The sequence below is a fragment of the Callithrix jacchus genome, chromosome 2, assembly GCF_049354715.1.
Source record: "Callithrix jacchus isolate 240 chromosome 2, calJac240_pri, whole genome shotgun sequence".
Lineage (NCBI taxonomy): Eukaryota > Metazoa > Chordata > Mammalia > Primates > Cebidae > Callithrix > Callithrix jacchus.
In genome coordinates this window covers 153,648,786-153,673,471 of record NC_133503.1, presented here as the reverse complement: position 1 = coordinate 153,673,471, position 24,686 = coordinate 153,648,786, and the positions used below count along the sequence as shown (strand labels likewise).

At 41.7% G+C, this 24,686-nt stretch overlaps 1 protein-coding gene across 2 annotated transcripts in view; it reads right to left on the bottom strand.

The window, feature by feature from the left end:
- Positions 1–24,376, bottom strand: part of ANKRD55 (ankyrin repeat domain 55) — a 136,201-nt gene extending 111,825 nt beyond the window's left edge. For both annotated transcript variants that reach the window (XM_008992043.4, XM_078365493.1), the window contains exons 1-2: positions 24,325–24,376; positions 23,947–24,037 (exon numbers count right to left, since the gene is read on the bottom strand). In XM_008992043.4, the coding sequence (XP_008990291.3) occupies positions 23,947–24,004 (58 nt within the window). In that variant the 5' untranslated portion in view covers positions 24,005–24,037; positions 24,325–24,376. The remainder of the gene's footprint in view (positions 1–23,946; positions 24,038–24,324) is intronic.
- Positions 24,377–24,686: the final 310 nt, after the last annotated feature.

Genomic DNA, 24,686 nt, shown 5'->3' with positions numbered 1-24,686 from the left:
GGTAGCTATTTGACCTTAGGTGAATTGCTTAACATCTCTATCTCTGTTCTTCACTTGTCAAGTGGATAAGAATAGTGCTTCTCTCCTAGGGCTGTTCCGAGAGCTAAGTAAATTAAGTCATGTAAAGCACTTAAAGCAGTGCCTGACCCACAGTAAGTATTCAAAATGTGTTAGTGAGGCAATTTCGTAAAGACTAAGAGGCAGAAATACCGTTTGACCCAACAATCCCATTAGTAGGTATATACCCCAAGGAATATAAACCACTTTATTATAAAGATACATGCATGCATATCACAATAGCAGCACTATTCACTATTGGCGAAAACATGGACTCAACCTAAATGCCCATCAGTGATATACTGGATAAAGAAAATGTGATACATATGCACTTTGGAATACTACGCAGCCATAAAAAAGAATGAGGTCATGTCCCTGCAAAGGTAATGTTGAAGAATAGCTAATTGATGCTGGGCTTAATATTTAGCTGATGGGATGATCAGTGCAGCAAACAGCCATGGCACACGTTTACCTATGTAACCTGCACATATACCCCTGAATATAAAATCAAAGAAAAAAAAACGAAGTGTGCCTGTTGTTATTATCCAAATTACTACTTTGACATAAATAGGCATTTCTGTCTTCTTGCCCTTACATGAGACCCTTTCCTTTGCACAGCAGACTGTGGTGATTTTGTGAGCAGAAACATTTTCACCATCTCTCATGTCTTCTCCAGTCCCTCAGGGTTTATTGCTTGAGACGATAAGAGTGTTTTAGAAAGTGTCAGTCATATGAGAAGAAGAGAGTTGCTAACATTTTAAAGGGAAAAATGGCTCCAAGTTTTCCACATGTACCAGCTGAGAGAACAGATATTCAAGGCAACCTTCATATTGTGGGAGTGGAAAAGCAGAGATTTCATTCTGTGGGGAGGAAGTCTTGCAACAATATTATCTTGAAGGTAAATATCTGGCTGCAATCAGACCTTTCTTCATAACCAAATTTGTGATGCAACACGTTGTATTTCTTTGAATGTTAGCATCTCTGTGCTCTTGGGCGGGGGCGGGGGGTGGGGTTTCTGAGCCGTGAATGCCATTACATGTTCAGCTTCTCTCTTGCACGAAAAGGACCTGGGGAATGGAATTTTCTGTTTTAAGGAACGTGTCTGTGTTGAAATTCAGTAAAGATGCCTCTTTAGAATGCACTCTTATAGAATGAATCTTTATTTTAATAATACTAATTCTCAAAAAGATCTCAATCTTTTATGCATGGGGCCTTTAGAATGGGGGCAATATAGATACTTATTGATCAAGTTAGTATACATGTTCTGCTCACTGGTTTTTCTCGCCCACTGGGATTTTGTGGAAATTTTTTTCATGTTAAAGTATTGTATCAAGAAGTACTTTGGTAATAGGAAGTGATATGGGCTGGCTCTGTGTCCTCACACAAATCTCATCTTGAATTGTAATACAACTTGTAATCCCCACATATTGGCAGGGGGACCTCATGGGAAGTGATTAGATATGGGGGTGGTTCCCCCACGCTGCTGTTCTCAAGATAGTGAGTTCTCACGAGATCTGATGGTTTTATAAGGGCTTTTCCCCCCTTTGCTTGGCACTTCTCCTTCCTGTTGTCATGTGAAGAAGGACACATTTGCTTCTTTTTCTACCATGATTCTAAGTTTCCTGAGGCCTCCCCAGCCCTGCAGAACTGTGAGTCAATTAAACCTCTTTCCTTTATAAATTACCCAGTCTCGGGCAGGGTTTTTTCTTTTGTAGCATCAGAATGGACTAATACAGGCAGGTAGAAATCTTTAATTTTATGAAGGATTATGCTAGGCTTGGTGTCTTTGGAAATTGACAAGTAAGTTAATTGTTGTTGTACAATCATCCTTCCTCCAATCTTCCTTACTTTCTTCTGAATCAAATACATGACTCCACCTATCTCTCACTTTCCAGGAATGCCAGGTGTTGGAGTCAGGCATTTTCCCATTTTAACTGGCAACTCTGGAGCTGAGGAATTGGTTTGTTTAGTCTGGAGCAGAGCAGAATGTTCACGTTCAGTTGAACATGATAGCTGTTTTCAATTTTGAAAAAGCTGAAAGAGAGTTCAGACTTGTTTTCTTTTCTTTTTCTTTTTTTTCTTTTGAGACAGTCTCGCTATGTTGCCCAGGCTGGAGTGTAGTGGCACAGTCTTGGCTCACTGCCACCTCTCCTTCCTGGGTCCAAGCAATTCTCCTGCCTCAGCCTCCTGAGTAGCTGGGATTACAGGCACCTGCCACCATGCCCAGCTGATTTTTGTATTTTTAGTAGAGATGGGGTTTTACCATATTAGCCAGGCTGGTTTTTAACTCCTAATCTCAAGTGGTCCACCTGCCTCAGCCTCCCAAAGTGCTAGGATTACAGATGTGAGCCATTGCGCCCGGCCTAGGCTTGTTTTCTGTAGATCCACAGGGAAGAACTGGTTCTGGTGGCTAGAAGTTGCAATTAATAAGACGTTTGAATGACTAGCGCTGTTCAGATATAGAAGCAATTACCTCGTAAGCTAGTACGCTGCTCATTACTATCCATGATTAAGCAGGTTCTGACCAAACCCATCTTGGCAGTGTTCTTGAGGAGACACCCGTATTGAGTAGGAGGTTGATCTCTAAGTTACCTCTCAGGATTGATATTCTGTGTGTCTAGCTAGCATCTGTGGAGAACCAAACAGTGAATCACTCACTATTCATGAACAATGACTGTTGGACTCGGAGAGATTTGGAGAAGATGGGCTTCCTTGGATCTTTTTTTTTTCTTTTTCGAGATGAAGTCTCGCTCTGTCATTCAGGCTGCAGTGCAGTGTTGTAATCTTGGCTCACTCCAAGCTCCGCCTCCTGGGTTCAAGCGATTCTCCTGCTTCAGCCTCCTGAATAGCTGGGACTACAGGCATGTACCACCATGCCTGGCCAATTTTTTGTATTTTTAGTAGAGATGGGGTTTCACTGTGTTAGCCTGGATGGTCTCGATCTCCTGACCTCTGATTCACCTGCGTTGGCCTCCCAAAGTGTTGGGATTACAGGTGTGAGCCACTGTGCCCGGCCTGCCTTGGAACTTTTAAAAGTCACCCTCCTTGTGGCCCTCTACTGTGCCCGCTTATAAAATTGCCCCTTAGTGCCTTGGTCTCCTAAAAATAGTTTAAGAAAACAAATGTAATTTGGGTGACTGGCTCAAATGTCGGAGATTGAACAAGTCTATTGCTTTGTAGTCCCTGAGCTTTGAGTTGTCCCTGACACCCTGTAGTGGCTGCATTGCTTTGAGTTGTCCCTGACATCCTGTAGTGGCTGCATTCTGTCAGCTGGTCTTCCAGGGGTGCCTTCCTTTTCTTGACTGTTTTCTCTTCATCAATGATGAATTTCTTTTCTTTCTTTCTTGTTTTTGTCTGCAGAAAGAGTCTCACTCCCATCACCCAGGCTGGAGTTCAGGAGCCTGGGAGTTCACTTGAGCCCGGGTGACCCTCCTACTTCAGCCTCCCGAGTAGCTGGGCCCTGGGTGACCCTCCTACTTCAGCCTCCTGAGTAGTTGGGCTACAGGCATGCGCCACCATGAACAGTTAATTTTTTGTATTTTTAGTAGACGTGGGGTTTCATCATATTAGCCAGGCTGGTCTCAAACTCCTGGGCTCAAGTGATTCTCCTACTGCAACCTCCTAAAGTGCTGGGATTACAGGCACGAGCCACCACTTCTGGCCTCAATGATGCATTTCCACATTCCTTCTTTAAATTGTCTTAAAATTTTTACTGACCCTTTAAAATGTATGAGTACCATACACAGTCATAGATTGGCAGTAGATCCTGAATGACTGGATTACAAAAATTATGAAAATACAGATAAGAAGAAAATATAAACTCAAAGGTGACCATTAAAATGTTGGTGTGTTGCATACACTTGACTTACGCTGCAGGACGGGTTTGCATCCTACGCCACCTCCTTTACGGAGCCCTGCATGATGCAATGCAGGCGTGGGGAGAAGAGTTAGCAGGAAGCAAGCTCAGAAGCCTGAAGATCTGGTTGTTTGAGTGTGCAGTTGTGTACCTCTGCTCTTTCCATCTCCTGCAACCCCCTCCGGCAGAATTTGAACTCTCTTGTTCCCCATCCTGCACTCCAAATGGACATGGCTGAAAATGGGTGGTGACCTAACCCAAAGGCCACAAAAAGGACAAGGCAAGTTCCTGAGGAGCAAGCAAAGTGGTTAAAATGTCCTGGCAGCTGCGAGGCCAGGAGACAAGGAAGAAGAGGGAGAAAGTTCTGGAAGCTGCTGCTGCCTGAGGTGGGTACAACCCTCAGGGATGAGGACAGTGGCAGGTAGTGTCTGCCAGGGGGCAGGCTAGTGGACCAGGCTAGCAGTGCCAATCTCAAATCTCTCATGGTGTGGTCTTTCTGTGGACTGGAATACAACGACAGAACCTGAAGAAATGATTGGAAGTCTCAGAGATGCTTTGTGAGTTTGGCTAACACTAAGGCCATTTTGTTGCTCACTTACTAAGTGAGGCACCCTCTATCCTCTCCTCCCCTTCTCCCCTTGGGAGTCCCCTTCCATGAGAAGGGGCTGGGTCAAGGATGTAATATCATGTAAGAGCATGTAACAACTGCCTTGTCAGGGGCCCGGTGCAGGATGGAAACAGGCCTAAAATTAGCTGGGCATGGTGGGACACGCTTGGTGTCCCAGCTAAGAAGAAACGTGTGTGTTCCCGAGGAATGGGTAGAGCAGTGAGAATGGAGAAATCCCCACTGATCTAAGGGCACAGAAATATTTTAACATTGTAACCACTACCAGCTGTTCTGAGCACAGTGCTAGCACATGTATTTTTTCTTTACAAAAATACAATCACACTATGTACAGTCACAAATCACTTAATGACAGGGATAGTTCTGAGAAATGTGTCAGTAGATGATTTTGTCGTAATGAGAACATCATAGAGTGTACCTACACAAACCTAGAAGGCATAGACCACCACACATCAGGCTATATAATACAGCCTGTTACCCCAGGCCGCCGTCCTGTGCAGCATGTTACTGTACTGAATACTGTCGGCAGTTGTACCACAGTAAGTGTGTATCTAAACATAGAAAAGGTAGAGCAAAGATATGGCATAAATGATAGAACGTGGTACACTGGTGTAGGGCGCATAGCACGAATGGAGCTTTCGGGACTGGAACCTGCAGAACCCAGGGACTCACCCAGACAATGCCCAGGCCAGCACTGCAGTAGCGGATATTGCTCTGGGTGAGTCAGTGAGTGGGTGGTGACTGAATGTGAAGGCCTAGGACATGACCATACACTACTATAGACTTTATGAGACTGTCCACTTCACTGACACTAAATTTATAAACAAACGTTTTCTTTCTTCGATAAGAAATTAGTCTAAGTGTACTATGACATTTTTACTTCATTAACTCTTAAATTTGTTTCAGCATTTTGGCTCTTTTGTAACAACGCTTAAAACACAATAACATTGTACAGTTGAACAAAAATATTTTCTTTATGTCCTTATCCTTTAAGCATTTTTCTATTTTTAAAATGTTTTATTTATTTTCATTTTCTAAATGTTTTTGTTAAAAACTAAGACACACACACACATCCATTAGCCTAGGCCTACACAGGGTCAGGATCTTCAATAACTTATTTTCCACTTTCATATCTTGTCCCACTAGAAGGTCTTCAGGGACAGTCACATCAAGAAACTCTCATTTCCTATGATAGCAATGCCTTCTTCTGGAATACCTCTGAGGGACCTTCCTGAGGCTGTTTTACAGTTAGCTTAAAAAAAAACAAAAAAAAAGTAAAAGGAGTACAACTAATGATAAAACTATGGTATAGTAAATACATAAACCAGTAGCACGGATCACATCAAGTATCATATACTGTATGTAATTACATGTGCTTTTTTTAAACAACTGGCCATGCAAACATCTAGGTAAATGCATTGTGCCATGACGTTATGATGGCTACGCTATCAATAGGTGATAGGGAATTTTCAGTACCATCAGAATCTTATGGAACCACCATCATATTTGTAGTACATTGTTGCCCAAAATGTCACTGCGAGGTACAGGACTGTATAGTTTTGGGTTTTGCTCTTTTTCACTTAATTTTTTTTTTTTTTTTGAGACGGAGTTTCGCTCTTGTTACCCAGGCTGGAGTGCAATGGCGCAATCCTGGCTCACCGCAACCTCCACCTCCTGGGTTCAGGCAATTCTCCTGCCTCAGCCTCCTGAGTAGCTGGGATTACAGGCACGCACCACCATGCCCAGCTAATTTTTTGTATTTTTAGTAGACACAGGGTTTCACCATGTTGACCAGGATGGCCTTCGATCTCTTGACCTCATGATCCACCCGCCTCGACCTCCCAAAGTGGTGGGATTACAGGCGTGAGCCACCGCGCCCGGCCAATTTTTTTTTTTTTTTTTTTGAGACAGAGTCTTGCTCTGTCACCCAGGTTGGAATGCAGTAGCGTAATCTTGGTTCACTGCAGCCTCCGCTTCCTAGATTCAAGTGATTCGTAGCTGGGATTACAGACGTGCAGTACCATGCCTGGCTGATTTTTATATTTTTAGTAGAGACATGGTTGTGCCATGCTTGGCCAGGCTGGTTTCAAACTCTTGGCCATCTACCTCGGCCTCCTGAGGAGCTGGGATTATGGGTGTGAGCCACCGCTCCTGGCCACTTAATATTAGATTATAAACATTTACCCATGTCATAAGATAAAATTTAAATATGTTACCTCTAAAATGTGACATAAAATCCCATGGACTGAACTCAGCATTATTAATATATTTTATTGTTACTGGGCATTTCAATAGCTTACTTTTTGTGGTGATAAGTTCTGTTGTTATTCTGAATAATGCCAAAACATTTTTACATATATGTCTTTTCGTGCATTTGTGATTATTTCCTTTGGACACATTCCTAGAAGTGAACTTGGAGGTCAATGGATTTGACCCTTTGTTAAATTGCCCTCCAGATAGGTTAGACTGATACGCCCTCCCAAGCAGTGCTTGAGAGTACACACTTCACCACATAGTCAGTGATACTGTGCTTTAAATTAAAAAAAATTAATGCTGATGTGAAAGAAGAATAGCATATTATTTTCAATGGCCAATTTTTTCTTTTTTTAAGATTTAAGACAGAATCTTGTTCTGTCACCCAGGCTGGAGTGCAGTAGTACAATCTCAGCTCACTGCAGCCTGTGCCTCCTGGTTTCAAGGTATTTTCCCACCTCAGCCTCCTGGGTAGCTGGGACTACAGGTGTGTGCCACCACTCCCTACATGGTCATTTTTTCTGTTATTCCTGAGAGAGAAATATTTTTATGTTTATGTCCATTTTATGAATCATCTATTGGTATCCTTCCGATATTATTATTTCAAAATATTTGTCTCTACCCAATTGATTTGAAAGTGCTTTATAAACAGTAAAGACCCTAGCCGTTCATCTGTTACAATGCTACAGTTACCTTCCCTGTTTGCCAATTAAGATCTCAGTTTGGTTTTGCTGATTTAAAAAATATATTTTTTCAGCATTTATATAGTCAAAATCTATGGACACTGCATTTTAAAATTGATTTCATTGCTTTTATGATTAGAAATATCTTTGTGAAATTTTGTGCTTAATATTTAATTGTACTTAATATAACTTTTTAAACTTTCTTTTTGTATTCTGCAATCAATTTTTTTCCGAATAGTTATTGGTTAATTCTCCCTTTCCTTGCTTAATTGTAATGGCAATCTTATTGACACTAAATTACTATTGACACTTTAGAGGAGGCTCCTCCTACAGCCTGTTCACTGGCACTGTGGCTTGGGGAGCAGGGACCCCAGATTCACCCTCTGTGCAGTGATGTGCATGAATTTGGGGGTACAGCCAAAGGCCACTTCAGGCACACTCTGTAAGTCTTGTGGTTGGTCCCCAGTCAAGGTTCTTAGCTTTTTTGTATTTCTTGCACAGTTTTGAATTACAGAATTGTTGGTAGCACATTTAAAGGAATTAAAAGACTCAGAGTAACCCTAAAGCTGGTGATGACTGCCACATAATTACTTCTACAGAACAACAGTATCTCTGAGTCTCTATAAAAGCACCCACTGGTACTGCATTGCTCGTGTGATCTTTTCAGGACCATTGCAATGCCTGAGTAACAGTCTCAGTGATGGCCAGCACTTAGCATAGAGCTCACTGCATCTCACTGTATGCCCAGCACAGAGTAAGTACTTCCTAGAAATCAACTCATTTAATTCTCACTGTATGAGGTAGAGGTTGGTACTACAATTATTTCCATTTTATGGATGAGGAAACTGAGATACAGAGTAGGTACAGAGTGACTTATCCAAAGTAGTACAGGTAGCAAGTGGTAAAACCAAGATAAGGCTGCAGCCTGTCATGCCTTGGATCCCACCCTCTGACCCCTGTGCACTGTGGCCTGAAGCACCCTTTCACTCACAGGCAAAGCTCTCAGACATTTCAGTGAACTTGTGACCTCTTTTTGGTGCTGGATGGGACATTCCACATTTTCACATTCCATTCTCACTGATTCACGCAGCTTGTACCCCACTCTCCAACCTGTTGCACAAGCTGTGTAGTGTGGTGTTTTGCCTGACACTTCACTGTGCTAGAGTTTATACTCATTGTAGCAAAAATAAACTTTAAATGTTAACCCAAAATTGGAAGCACACCTGGAAAGAATTGGCTGGCTGTACAACAGTGAGGGAATTAAGGCTAGTGGTAACAGCACAAATATTCTAAAGTGAGATTGATCAAGTTCTTTTAAAACATTAAATGTTAAATGGCCAGGGGAAAAATAGTTCTCATATTGAAGCACAGAAAAAGAGTAAACATTTTTTAAATTTGTTTTCTAAGATTACCATAAACTGGTAAAGACACACATACTCTCTCTCTCTCTCTCTCTCTCTCTCTCTCTCTCTCTCTCTCACACACACACACACACACACACACACAGAGGTACCTATAGATCAATTCAACTTGTGAACTCAAAATTGTAAGTTTTAAATTGAATTCTACTGGATCATTTTCAGCTGGGTATTGAAATAAAATAATGTATCATGGCCAAACAGAGTTTATTCCAGAATATAAAGATACTCTGGTTGAAGGATATCTATTAACAGAATGTGTTATACCAATAGAACAAAGGAAAAATAAGTGATTGTATGAGCAAAGACCAGAGAGGCATTTGATAAAATTTGCTATCTGTTCCTAAAAAGTGCTTATGTAGGCTGGGTGCAGTGGCTCATGGCTGTAATCCCAGCACTTTGAGAGGCCAAGGTGGCGGATCATGAGGTCGGTAGATCGAAGCCATCCTGGCTAATGGATGAAACGCTGTCTCTACTAAAGATACAAAAAATTAGCCAGGCATGGTGGCACATGCCTAAATTAGTAGTCCCAGCTACTCAGGAAGCTGAGGCAGTAGATTTGCTTGAACCCGGGAGGCAGAGGTTAAAGTGAGCTAAGATCGCACCACTGCATTCCAGCCTCAGCGACAGAGCAAGACTCTGTCTCAAAAAAAAAAAAAGTGCTTATCTACTTCAAACCAGTTGCAAACATTATACCTAATAGTGAAACAATAGAGAAGGGAAGAAATAAGACAAATTCTAACAAACGCAGTAAGATATGAAGCAAAAAGAAATGAAATATAATAATCATAAAGGAAGAGCAAAATAATAATGATTTATTAATAGCTAACTTTTACAGACAAATTCTCTTCCAGGCACTGTCCTAACAGTTTCATGGGAATTAGGCCATTTATATGTTTCAACAACTTTATGAAGTAGGTAGTGTTTCACAACCCCCTTCCCTTTAAAGATGAGAAAATTGAAGCACAGAAAGATTCAGTAACTTTCCCAGAGTTGCACAGCTATTAAATGACAGGATTTTATACCAGTACATCTGACCTGGAGCCAGGGTTCTCAACCACTGTGTGGCACTGACCATCAGGGTCTGAATGATTTAATTATCTGTCAGGCAGCACATGGGAGTTATCCATAGAACAAGTAGAATTAATAAGATTCAATTAAGTTAGATTTAAAAAAAATATAAAGCTAGATAGCTCTATATTACATAATATAAGAGGGTAAATAATTCATTATATAAAAATATAAAATACCCAGGAATAAACCTCACTAAAATATCATAACTTAAATGAGAAAAACTATATTGTGGTCTCAGTGTTCTATCATCTAAGATCCCTTCTGGATAAAAGCTTTATTATGGGATATAACAGAAGAGTTGAATTTATGGAAATGCACACCGTAGTCCTAGACGGCAGGACTGAAGAGTATATGCATTTTTAATTATTACCAGATGAATATATGTTTAATCTCATTTCAATTAAAGTTCCAAAATTGTTTGGGAGGAGGTTTCAGGAAAACGTCAACTTTCATTTGTAAAAATAAATAATTACATTTTAAAGAAAACAAAATAATATATTTAAGTATTTGCTCATTAGTACACTGAATCTCTCTGGAAGGATGCATAAGAAATTGGTTACATTATTTTGCTTTGAGGGAAGGGAATTGGACCACTGAAGGAAGGAGAAGGGGTGGATTACTCATTGGACATTTTTAATACCTTCCAAGTGTGTGAATATATTACAATTCTAAAAGCAAAAACAAACAAAAAATAGGTAAGAGTACCCAATAAAATTAAAAAAAATATTGAGGGAGATTTCCTCTATCAAATAGTATAACACATAAAACTGTAATAATTAAAATAGTGAGATTCTGCTTCAAAACTCGATAGATTGCTAGAGCAACACAGAGCCCATGAGATTAGCATGGAAGATGTACGTAAACAGACAGCAAGAGGCTGACAAGCAAGAGGAGAGTTTTATCCAGAAGGCATCTTAGACTCAGAAGATAGAACACTAGGACCAGAGGGCAGGGAAAACAGAAGCACTGCAAAGCTTGAGTGACCCTGAAGGGTTAATTTCCTTCTGATGTGGTTTACCTGCTCAGGCAATTCTGTTCCTTCCAACTTCCAAATGAAAAAGGGGTATATATTAGTCTGTTCTCTTGCTGCTGATAAAGACGTATCTGAGACTGGATAATTTATAAAGGAAAGAGGTTTAATGGACTCATCCATATGGCTGGGGAGGCCTCACAATCATGGCCAAAGGAAAAGGAAAAGCAAAGACATATCTTACCTGGTGGCAGCCAAGAGAGCTTGTGCTGCGGAGCTCCCATTTTTAAGACCATCAGATCTTGTGAGACTTACGACCACAAGAACCGTATGGGGGAACCCCCCATGATTCAAACATCTCCACCTGGCCCCACCCTTGACACATGGGGATTATTACAATTCAAGGTGAGATTTAGGTGGGGATACAGCTAAAGTATATCAGGGCGCTCTGCCACAAATTCATTATAGAGAAAGAGAAGACTTGGAGCGTGGGATGTTCTAATGACCTGGGGAGATGAGTCATCCATGTTACCTTAGGTGAGTCATTTGTAATAATCACTAGCACTTACTAAGCAGTGACAGGTACTTTGTATGCATTACTTCATTAAATCTTTACAACAATCCTATAATCTACACCAGCAGTTTCAAACAATTCTTTGTAGTATAATCATCTTAACAAGGTAAGGAAAGCAAGGGATAAAGATGTCAGCAGCTGGAGCACACAATAAGTGGCAGCACTGGGATCTGAGTCTCCCGTCAGCTCCAGTGGCTACAGGGTTTACTCCACTGTACCACTGCTAGTCCCCTGTGTTTCAGTCTTCATGCATACACAGTGAAGGAGCTGGGTTATATATTCTCTAAGATTCCATGTAATTCTACAGGGACTCCTAAGGTGAAACACTTCCAGGATCCATCTTTAAATTGGTGTCTGCTGTGGCCACCTGAAAGCAACCAAACTATCAAAACTCCACTATATATTCAGTAGTCCCTGCTGGGCCAGCCTAGTTGTAGCCAGAACTCTAGGACACCGTTTTACAAATAATGTTAAGTGATCAGAAGGAAAAATGTGTCAATTTGGATGAATTTCAGGTGCACTTCTCACAGATTTTAGAAATAGCAGACTGTGCTGATTTACTGTGGTGAATTAAAGATCAAAGGAGTGGCTTCTCGGGTAAAGTTGATGGACCCACACCAAAGAGCAAGATGCCAAAGTTGAAAGCATTCTTTTTTTTTAAATCAACTGTTGTTTGTGTGACCTTGTTTACAGGGTTGGCAATCTCTGAGCTCTCTTGGAGAAATGTCAACTTGTTGCTGCATTGAACAAATGGGCTGAGTAGGTAAATAACAAGCAACCCACATCCAGAAGCTCTGTGATAACAGCCAGGCCCTGGCCTTGGTAACCTCTAGTTCCCCTCACATCAGTTCCTCAGGTTATATTCCAGTGTAATCTCACCCTTTTAACCTCCTTCTCCTCCTCCTGGGATGCTGGGGCCATTCTTTGCTCTAAGGGCAGACTGCCATGGAGACTGAATCCTCTCTGGAAGAGGCAGTGCTTTCACACTGAGCTGAGGCCTCTTGGCAGAGCTCATTCCAAAGGGAAGCCCAGCTCCACGGAGCCACGGTGGTGGCTATTGTCCCTGCCAGCTCACCTTGAGCAAATCACAGAGGGAGTTGGGCACCCTGCCAAAGGATTCTAGCCACGATCACCTTTTCCTTCTTGTGCTGGTAGTATGAATTTCATAATTAGGCAATAAGTATAAGGAAACAGATATGCATATTTTATATGTATCTCTAAAGATGCATATTTAGAGATGGGAGTCTTGCCTGCTATGTTGTTCATGCTGTACTTGAACTCCTGGGCTCAGGGGATCTTCTTGCCTCAGCCTCCTGAGTAGCTACAGGCACATGCCACTGTGCCTTGCCAAAAAATATTTTAAACTCTGTTAGAACCATTTAACATCTAGTACTGTAACATCTTCTCCCCCTAGATGATCATTATAAGATATTTAAACAATACTGTGTTAACCTGAGACAGACACCACATCACCTATACAGTGTTCTGTCTGGGAGTGCATAACCTCAATTGAATCACGAAGAAGCCTCAGATGAATTCAAAATGAGGAAGTTGGTATTTAACAAAAGAGAGACACTGTCATTTTTAAAAATGTCAGTGTCATAAAAGACAAAGCCTGTGGAAATTTTCCAGATTAAAGGAGACTAAAGAGACAGGATAACTAAATAAAGACTGATTCATGTACTAAAAGGAAAATGCTATTAACAGCATTGCTGGTGCGCCCTGTTTTATTGCACTCCATTTTATTGTGTTTTGCAGATACTGTGCTTTTCACAGACTGAATTTTTGTGGCAACCTTGCATTGAACAAGTCTATTGGCACAATTTCTGCAACAGCAAGTGCTCTCTTTTCTGTTACATTATGTTTTGGTAATTTCCACAATATTTCGAGGTTTTTTTTTTTTTTTTTTTTTTTTTTTCAGATGGAGTCTCTCTCTGTCACCCAGGCTGGAGTGCAATGGCACAGTCTCTGCTCACTGCAACCTCCACCTCCCAAGTTCAAATGATTCTCCTGCCTCAGCCTTGTGAGTAGCTGGGACTACAGTCATGTGCCATCATGACCAGCTAATTTTTGTATTTTTAGTACAGACGAGGTTTCACTATGTTGGCCAGTCTGGTCTTGAACTCCTGACCTCATGATCTGCCAGCCTCAACCTCCCAAAGTGGATTATAGGCATGAGCCACTGCATCTGGCCGTGTTTTCATTATTGTCATATCTGTTATGGTGACCTGTCATCAGTGATCTTTGATGTTACTATTGTAAATGTTTTGGGTGCCATGAACCGTATCCACAGAGAATGGTGAAATTAAATGGACAAATGTGTGCTTTGACTGCTCCACTGACCAACCGGTCCCCCATCTCTCTCCCTCTCCTCAGGCCTCCTTATTCCCTGAGACACAACAATATTGAAATTAGGCCAGTTAATAACCCTACAATGGCCTTTGCCTTTGAGTACTCAAGTGACAGGAAGAGTCACAGGCGTCTCACTTTAAATCAAAAGCTAGAAATGATAAAGCTTAGTGAGGAAAGCATGTTGAAAGCTAAAATAAGCCAGAAATGAGGCTTCTTGTGTTAGTTAGTCAAGTTGTGAATGCAAAGAAAAGTTCTTGAAGGAAATTAAAAGTGCTACTCCAGTAAACACATGAATGAGAAGGAAGAGAAACAACTTTATTGCAGATGTGGAGAAAGTTTTAGTGGTCTGGATAAAAGACCAATCCAGCCATCACATTTCCTTAAGCCAAAGCCTAACCCAGAGGAAGGCCCTAACTTTCTTCAAGTCTATGAAGTCTGAGAGAGATGAGGAAAATGCAAAATAAAAGTTTAAGGAGAGAAGCCAGCTCTATAACATAAAAATGCAAGGTGAAGAAGCAAGTTATTGGAGAAGCTGCAGCAAGTTATCCAGCAGATCTAGCTAAGATCACTGATGAAGGTGGCTACACTAAAAAACCGATTTTCAAGGTAGCTAAAACAGCCTTCTATTGGGAGAAGATGCCATCTAGGACTCTCAAAGCTGGAGAAAAGACGTCACTGCCCAGATTCAATGCTTCAAAGGACAGGCTGACTCTTGTTAGGGGCTAATGCAGCTGATGACTTGAAGTTGAAGCCAGTGTTCATTAACCATTCCAAAAACCTGAAAGCTCTTAACAATTATGCTAAATCTACTCTGCTTCTGCTTTATAAATGGAACAACAAAGCCTGGATGATAGCAAATCTATTTACAACATGGTTTGCCGAATATTTTAAGCCTACTATTGAGAGCTACCGGTCAGAAAGAAAAATTCCTTTCAAAACAATACTGACAATACATTATCAGTGAGCAGTAATATTTTGAAATGAATTTTTTTTTCTAAGCAAGAGCTCTGTTAGAGATATACAAAGAGATTAATGTTGTTTTCATACCTGTAACACAACATCCCTTCTGCAGGCCATGGATCAAGGAGTAATTTTGACTTTCAAGTCTTGTTATTTAAGATACACATTTTGCAAGGCCATAGCCTCCATAGATTGTGATTATTCAGATGGATCTGGGCAAAGTAAATTGAAAACCTATGCTCTATTAGTTTCTGCTAAAGAAAATTAAAAAAAAATAACAAGAAAAACTCTGGAAAGGAATCATTCAAGATAACATTAAAAACATTCATGATTCATTGAAGGAGGTAAAAATATCAACATTAATGGGAGTTTGAAAGAAGTTGATTTCAACTCTCTGAACAGGAGATTTGAAGAAGTCTTTGAGGAGTTCAGAACTTCAGTAGAGGACATAAATGCAGATGTAGTGGAAATAGCAAGAGAATTAGAGTTAGAAGTGAAGCCTGACCATGTGATTAAATTGCTGCAATCTCATAATAAACCTTGAATGGATGAAGAGTTGCTTCTTATAGATGAGTAAAGAAGTGGTTTCTTGAGATTGTATCCACTCCTGGTGAAGCTGCTGTGAATATTGTTGAAATGACAACAAAGGACTTAGAATATTACATACATTTAGTTGATAAAGCAGTGGTGGGGTTGTAGAGGATTGACTCCAGTTTTGAAAGAATTTCTACCGTGGCAAAAAATGCTATCAAACTGTAGGACGTGTTATGAAAGGTGGAGTTGATCGATGCAGCAAACTTTATTTTTGTCTTATGTGAAGAAATTGCCACAGCTACCTCAGCTGTCAGCAACCACCACCCAGATCAGTCAGCAGTCATCAACATCAAGGAGAGACACTCTGCTAGCAAAAAGATGGTGACTCGCTGAAGGCTCAGATAATCAGTTTTTTTTTTTAGCAAGAAAGTATTTTTAAAATAAGATATGAACATTTTTTTAGACAAAATGCTATTGCATATTTAATAGACTACACTACAGTATAAACCTAACTTTTACGTGCATTGGGAAACCAAAAGTTGGTATAACTCGCTTTTTGCAATATTCACTTTTTTTTTAAATATATGTGCTGCCGAAGTGAGCACTGCAGTATTCACTTTATTGCAGTGGTCTGGAAACAAATCCACCGTATCCCCAAGGTATGCCTTTATTAGGTCAATAGACAAAATTGGAGTGCAATGCAGATGCTAGATTTAAAAAAAGCACACACACGTATGTTGAGGGAGAGAGACACACACAGAGAGAGAGAGAGGGAGGGAGAAGAAGGGAAGGAGTGAGGGGGACAGAGAGAGCAAACGATAAAGCAAATGGGGCAAACTGTTAACATTAGATGAATCTGGGTAAAAGGCATACAAGTGTTTTTTACACGACTCTTATTCTTACAAAGTTTCTATAAGTTTGAAATTATTTTTGAAAAATTTAAAAAGAATTTGAATAGTATTAAATATTATATACATGTATCTTAAGTTCTGAGAGCACACTTAGAAATGGAAATACTTGGCTGGGTGTGGTGGCTTATGCCTGTAATCCCAGCACTCTGGGAGGCCGAGGCGGGTGGATCACCTGAGGTTGGGAGTTTGAGACCATCCTGACCAACATGGAGAAACCCCCTCTCCACTAAAAGTACAAAAATCAGCTGGGCATGGTGACCCATGCCTGTAATCTCAGCTACTCAGGAGGCTGAGGCAGGAGAATTGATTGAACCCAGGAGGCAGACATTGTGGCGAGTTGAGATCACACCATTGTACTCCAGCCTGGGCAACAAGAGTGAAACTCTGTTTCAAAAAAAAAGGAAGAAAGAAAGAAATGGATACTGGAATGACTTCCCTTCTCTTCCTCCCCCAAAATAACTGATACAATAAGACTAGCCTCATCAATGAGCAAGTGCCATTCTTAGGTTTGCCAAGAGAAAACAAAGAGCTCTTATTAAGCACAAAAACCTACATACTGGTTGAAGGTAAATATTAGGGTAAAACCATCATGACTTTACAAGATAAATCAGAAAATCTGACATGCAGATCATTCATAATATAAGGGAATTCTCAAACAGAATTCAGCAGATCCTACATTAATGATCAACGGAGATTCACAAGTGCATTAAACATATGACTCCTGGTTAGTGGTCTTAGCCCACCCATATGCCACCTTTTGTACCAACCTTTGACCTCACTGCCTCCATGCTCTTAGCTTCTTACCCTGCCCCGCATTTGGTGATGAGTGAGTTGTCTCACACTTGTTTCATCATATAAAACAGCTACCAGTTTATTGTTTTTTCTTTTAGACTCCATATTCATTTTGATAAAATACCCTTGTATCAGAACAGTGGTATCAAAGGGAAAATCCGTGAATGTCAGGCACCCAGCCCAGTTACCTCGTTCGGGAACTGTGGAGTTAGTGAGTAGAGATGACAGGGGGAGCTCAGTGCGGCGGCTCAGCTGCTTGCTGCACTGGAGACTAAGCTGAGGGAGAACCTCCTGAAGCTGATCTGGTGAGTTGTGGAAAACATCAGGGTTGAATCAGATGTGGTTGTCCAAGTGAGTCTCTATTCCCTCTGGATATCGCTCTAGAGTTTTCCCTCTTGGGATGCATACTGTGGCAAGAGGCCTTCCCCTACCACCCACCCAACCCAGGACAGCCGGGTGGTCCTGTGGTGAAGAAAACTTACAGCTATGAAGGGTAATTGTTTGGATAACCTCAGCCACAGGCTTCCTACTGTAGAGTCCATAAGAAGAGCCATGGAGGGTGGAAGGAAAGTAATGCTCAGGTTATTGGGGGCACAGCCTGTCCTAGGGGGTAACAGATGGAGGCCACAGTACACTCCAGAATGGATTGGTCTGTCACATACTTTCCCCAGAGTTGGCTGGTTGGAAGAAGGCAGCATGACAAAGAAGGGGGAGAAAGGTGGGGGTCAAGCATACTTGCCTAGGCTTATTCAGGAGTGATCAAGAAAACTGAAACAGGCCAGGCGCAGTGGCTCACGCCTGTGGAGGCTGAGTTGGGCAGATCACCTGAGGTCAGGAGTTTAAGACCAGCCTGGCCAAAAGGTGAAACCCCATCTCTACAAAAATACAAAAATTAGCCGGTCATGATGGTGGGTGACGGTAATCACAGCTACTCAGGAGGCTGAAGCAGGAGAATCGCTTGAACCCAGGAGGCGGAACTTGCATTTAGCCGAGATTGTGCCATTGCACTTCAGCCTGGGCCACAGTGTGAGACTCCGTCTCAAAAACAAACAAACAAAAAAGCCAAAAAAAAAACCCCCAAAAAAACCAACGACCAAAAAAAACCAAAACTGACACTTAAACAAACATGCTTGCCTATACTTGTTCAGGAGTGTCAAGAACAGTGGAAAAAAAATTCTTCTCCCATCTCTCTTTCCCTCTGCTCCTTGTTCTTGACCAAGAAAAGGTGAAGGCTAAGCATTTTCTCAAAGGCAACAGATAATCTGCTTCTAAACCAGTGCTGGTTAGCCAGCTAGTCTTGATTTATCTGGACTGTCAATCTGAAAACCAATCACAGAATTCTCCTCAATGTTCCTGGGTTTATTCCAGGCTCTCGTTCAAGGTCTCTGAGCCCGAACTCAGCAACTGAGCCCAAATCATTCCCTTCCCTTATCTCCTATGCTTGCCTTTCAAATCTCCTTTGAGAGGACTCCTTTGCCCAAAACACCATTCAAAAGTTGCTTATTCTTCCTTAGGAGGCATCTGGTTGTCATGTCAGATTTTCATCTTTTGCTTTTTCAGCAGAGCGCAGAACTTTTTGTCTAGCATTCCCATTTTAGATGAGCAGTTGGATTTAAAAACCTGCACATCTGTGTGTGGGAGCTTTAAAAATCCACAACACAATGGAATAACAGCTTGATTGTGAAAATAAATGTTTCATTAATTTGATTTTTTGTTGACATCTTATTTTTTCATTAAACCTTATCACTGGCCAAGGAAGAGACATTCTGCAGTAGAAAGTACATGGATTTGGAAGTGAAACAGGTTTACCATGGAATCCTAGCTTTGTTGTTTTACTTTGTGGTAACGTTGGGTGGCTCATAACCTTTTTGAATTTCCCCATCGATAAAAGGGGGTCATACTCTGAAGCTGCTATGAGGATTTTATGAGCTAGTCTATGTGCAGTCCTTAGGACAGAGCCTGGCTCTGCTAAATGCTCCATAAACATTGCCTCTTGTCAATATGTATCCATGTAAAGCCCTACAGAGTCTGCACCAAACAGATGCTCCTTCCCCTGACCCCACCTCTTATTTACCAATTTTTCTTCTCCCTTAAATGAGAATGGATTTTTACCAAAAATGGAGTCAGAATGTTGCGTGCTTTCTGGGATCTGATTTCTTCTCAGTCCCTGCAATGGGTTGAATCATGGCCCTAAAGATATGCTCTAATCTCTAATCCTGGAACCTGTGGCTATTCCCTTATATGGCAAGAGAGTGACTATGACCTTGTATTTTTTTTTTTTTTTGGGACGAAGTCTCACTCTGTCACCCTGCCATGGCCTTATATCTTAAAAGATGTGATTTAGTCAAGGACTTTGAGCGGAGGATAATCCTGGATTATCTGGGTGTTCTCCCTCTTTATAAAAGAGGCAGAGGACCGAGTGTGGTGGCTCATAACCTGTAATTCCAGCACTTTGGGAGGTCGAGGTGGGTGGATCACGAGGTCAAGAGTTCAAGACCAGCCTGACCAACATGGTGAAACCCTGTCTTTACTAAAAATACAAAAAAAAAAAAAATTAGCTGGGCAGGGTGGCAGTTGCCTGTAATCTCACCTACTCAGGAGGCTGAGGCAGGAGAATCATTTGAACCTGGGAGGCGGAGGTTGCAGTGAGCCAACATGGTGCCATTGCACTCCAGCCTGGGCAATGAGAGTGAAACTCCATCTCAAAAAAAAAAAAAGAGAGGCAGAGGAACTTTGAGACGGGCACACAGAGCAGCAATGCACACAGACAAGACCAAGTGAAGATGGTGGCAGAGACCAGAGTATGAGGCCACAGCCTCCGAGGCTGGAAGGACCAGGGAAGATTCTTTCCTAAAAGCTCTAGGAATAGGCCTCCTGCTGACATTTTGATTTTGGCCTCCAGAACTGTGAGAGGATAAATTTCTGTGTTAAGCTACCCAGCTCGTGGTAATTGGTTACAGCAGCCCAGAGACACTCACACACCATATGAATCTGGGCTGGAAGACAAAGCCCTTCCTCTCCTTCTCCAGCAATTCAACAAGAGAAAAGACCGGTGCGAGAGGGTGGTCCACAGCCCACACAGGTGCATGCAAACACACCGCTCAGCCTTGCCAGGCACGTTTACCCACCATCCCTGGCAGGGCCAGGCCCTCCTCACCCTCAATAACACAGAGCAGTGGGTAAGGCCCTCAGGCTACCTGCCATCCCCACCCCCCTTTCTTTTCCCGTTTTCTCTCTGAGGCTTGGGATTCTTTTGGGCACAGCAAAACTCTTCTTTCCACAAGTCACGACCAAGCTTAAAATGCAAGTATCTTCAGTTACATAATACATAGACTTTAGCAGGAACCTCTGTGTTCTGTAGTAAATGGCTTTACTACAGGTCGCTTCCTGCGTGTGTGGGCTTTAAGAGGGAACACAGCCAGGAAGAACATGTGGGACCAGAAGAGATGTTGCTATGGTGAAAGCTAAAAGCACAAGAGAGAGTCAAGAGCTCCAAAGACCCAGGCTTCCTCCCTCACAGTTGTACAAAGCAAACCAGAGACATAGCACACAATGAGATAATCTGATCGTTAAGCCTCCTGGCAGCTCTGTGAAGATATAATATAGTATTATCCACATTTATGGTCAAGGAGACAGAAGACAGTGGAGATCAACTAGTTAGTGCAAGTTTATGCAACTAGGAAGAGGGCAGAGATAGGACTTGAGCAAATGATCATCTCTCAGCAAGACCCTGGCATGCCTTGTTGCCTCTAGCTGAAGAGAAATGTAGAAAAATGCAGCTGGAGGGATTCAGGCTTACCAATCGCACCTTGTTGGAACCCTGAAGGTCATTATGCATCCTTCCACCATTCTCTGGGCAACCATGAGCCAGAGTCAGTGCTAGGCCAGGGATTGCCCACACGCAGGAGGCTTCCTATTGCTCAGCTGTATGGATGGAGAACACCTGGGCCTCACTCCCCACTGTTGCTATTTAGTGGGGTGTTGTTATTATGATTAGGAAGGACCCAACCTTGAACGTCTCTGTGCTTTAGTTCCCCCATCTGAAATGTGAAAGCGGGGTAGTTTGGATGACTGGTTCTCAATCTTTGCTGTCCATTAGAACCTCCTGAGGAGTGTTGGTTAGGCCACATCTCACTGCAATTAACCTGGAATCTCCCTGGGGGGGAATTCAAGCATCAGCATTTTGAGAATGTCTTCAGATGATTCTTAAGTACAGCAAGTGTGAGAACCACTGGGTTACCTGACTGCTAAGGTTCTTCCAGATGTCTGCATCTGCATGTGAAGCCAGTGCTGCTAGGGTTCAATTCTCCAGATAGTAATGATTCATGAAAGACCCTCAGCTCCAGCCCCATGCTCAACTTTTCTCGAGAAAGCCACTTCTCTTTGGTTTGTCCAACAATATTATATACATATATATGTACATAAATATATTTTGAGATGGAGTCTTGCTCTGTCGCCCAGGCTGGAGTGCAGCGGCGTGATCTCGGCTCACTGCAACCTCTGCCTCCCGGGTTCAGGCAATTCTCCTGCCTCAGCCTCCTGAGTAGCTGGGATTACAGGTGTATGCCACCAGGCCCGGGTAATTTTTTTGTGACTTTTAGTAGATATGGGGTTTCACCGTGTTGCCCAGGCTGATCTCGAACTCCTGAGCTCAAGCAATTCACCTACCTCAGCCTCCCAAAGTGTTAGGATTACAGGCGTGAGCCACGGTAGCTGGCCTAATATTTAAAATCTGTATAATTGTCTAAACTTCTCAAGGTCTTTCATGCTTTTAAGAAGGAGGAAGGATTCATGAGGTAATAAAACTATTCAGGAGTCATTTAGTTAATTATTATTCTAGGGCTTGCTATAAATGGTATCCTAGTGTTCTGAAACAAAAAATTAATGTTATTAGTCACCCAGCACTAAGGCCTTATGTGATCTGAGGACTGCTACATTCAAGCTGAAGACAGAGAGATGAGTAGTCTTTTGCACTTCAGAAACTCCCCGTCCGAGGGGATAATAACAACAGCAATAATAATAACAGCTGCAGCCAAAATGGAAAAATACTTAGTGAACTTCAGGAATTGCTGACAGGTGCTTTTTATAGGTTATTTTAGATCCTCACTACAACCCTGCTAGGTAAGCATCATTTCCTTCTTTATATTCCTGGGGAAACTAAGGCCCAGAAAGGTTAGGTAACTTGCCAAGATCACACAGCTAAGAAGTAGCTGATCTGCCATTCTGACCTTATCTATAAGATTTAAAATCCCATGCTCTTTCCACCATACGGTAAAACCTCTAGAAAGAGCGAAAGAATTGAGAAATAGAGATAAAGATAGCAGGGAGAGGGTTAACTTTTATAGGGGTGAATCAGATCCAGGTGGAGGAATTGCTATAAACTGCTCACATGAAAGGTGTTATAAGAAAATCAATCTATATTTAACTATGGGGCTCAATCCTCTTAGAAGGTACAACACTGGACCACAGAAATTCATTACGAAGAGCTAGTTCTCCTGCAGTCAGTCCCAGCTCCCTCCAATTAGTCTTCAAATATAAACCCATTGTGTGTTTCGTGGCTCAGCAACGTCATTTTTTTTAGCCAGTGTGAGCTCTTTGGTTCTAGGCAGATTTTCACTTTTATTGACTGCCATCAGTGATATAAAATGTACCAGGAGGAGAGAATGGTGGTGGGCACAAGCCCTTTCCCTATGGTGTTCAGATCCAAGCACAGTGTGAGCCAGCATGTTCTGAAGGCGCGCGTGCACACACACACACACACACACACACACACACACTTCAAAATGAGCTAAGACATGGAGAACGCTCTATCTACATTAGCTAACTCAGGAATCTAAATATAAATTTGTTTTTGGAGAAACCCACTGGGCTAAATAATTCACCCACGAAGCCAGATGTAGCTTGAGGCCATCACATGCTCTGGCCTAGAGCAGGAAAGGGGAAAATGAATGAAGCCATACATTTTCTTAATGAGGCTTTCTCAAACCACCATTTCATGTTGTAGCCAAAACAGGTAAAATCACCAAAGGAATTTAGGATCTTGAAGAATATTCAAGACTGTAGAAAGGGGTTTAAATATTAGATATTTTAAAAAAGATTCTAACAAATATTTATTATGTTTACAAAATGGAAATTTCATATTCATACTAAAAAAAGATTTACAATTACACATACGTATTACATGCAGATGTATGTAAACACACTGCATATGCAACTATATACACATAGACCATCTGGCCAAATACATGATATTATAAGGATGAGTTGATTTCACAGCAACATTTTGATGTGGAAAATTACCTCCATTCTAGAAATTATGAGGAAGGAAGATAGACCTTGTCATTGAAAATAATGACATAGGGATGTGTCATTACACAACCTTGGATGAGATAACATATCAACCCGACATGAATAAGGGCAGCATCTATTCCTGAAAGGAATGGAAAAATACTTATGAGGATATAGCAATGACATACTGAGCTAATAGCCTGATAAAAACACATGTGATGTGTTCTTACATTGCTTACTCTAATTTTTAAAAAAGATTTGGTAAAAACAGAATAAAGATGACACTATCTGAAATAGTTGGTGTGCTTGGAATCCAATTTTTAAAATTTTAAGGTAGGAATATTTCAATGAGGCAGACAAATCATAAGCTTATTTTTCTGTTTCAGATGCTTATCAAACTAGAAGTGAACATTTTGAATAGGTTTGTTGTCTAGGTGAAATCCTCTTTCCACATCCTACATAAAAAATACTCATGCACACGAGTGCACGCGTACACACACACACACACATACATTCTCTTTCTCTCCTTACAACTGTAAATCCATACCATGGGACAAAGGATGCTAACAACCGAAGAATGTGTTAAAGCAGCATTTTACCTCTTTGCTGATCAAACACAGAAGGGGTGCTGAAATCCATGGTAGCCTGTCTCATCATTTACCATCAGAATGGCAAAAAGCATCCAGGTCTCTAGAGAGGAGAAAACACCGTCTCAAACATTACAGTCAACGCGGCAGTCAGATGCAGCATCATTTGCCAAGACCTCTGTTTCAGGATTAAAGGTGCATCAGAGCTGCAGGTTGTTGTCAAGGCAAGTGGTGAAAATAGGTATATGTTACTCCTGTAAATACCTGCTAGGAAAAGAGTTACTCTGTAGTCTCATTCATCAGCTGTACTTGGGTATAATACACGCTCCACCCCCAAATAAACACAATTGCTCAAACTCTAAAAAAACAGTAATTGTTGGGGCCACCTGCCTTGGATCTGGGAAAACACAGCAGGTCACGGAGCTTCAGCAGCTGGAATGTCGCTTTAAACCAACAGAAACCTGAATGGGTGAGTGAGGATTCACAGGGCCAGACAGAGCATGTGCAAAGCTGCCAATGCAGTTTGCATTCGGCTGTGCTCCTGGTGGAGTGAGAACTGCATTTGGGTCATGTGATCAGACAGTGCCATCTCAATGGAATACGACGTAAATATTGTAGCAGAAGGCTGCTGGCCATGTGCTGTGCGGAGTAATTATCCATGTTCACAGTCTTCTTCACTCGCCTTTCAGCTCCGTTCTCCAATTGACAAGGAGGATGGGGAAAGGTGTCATCTGAAAATTGACATTTCAAGG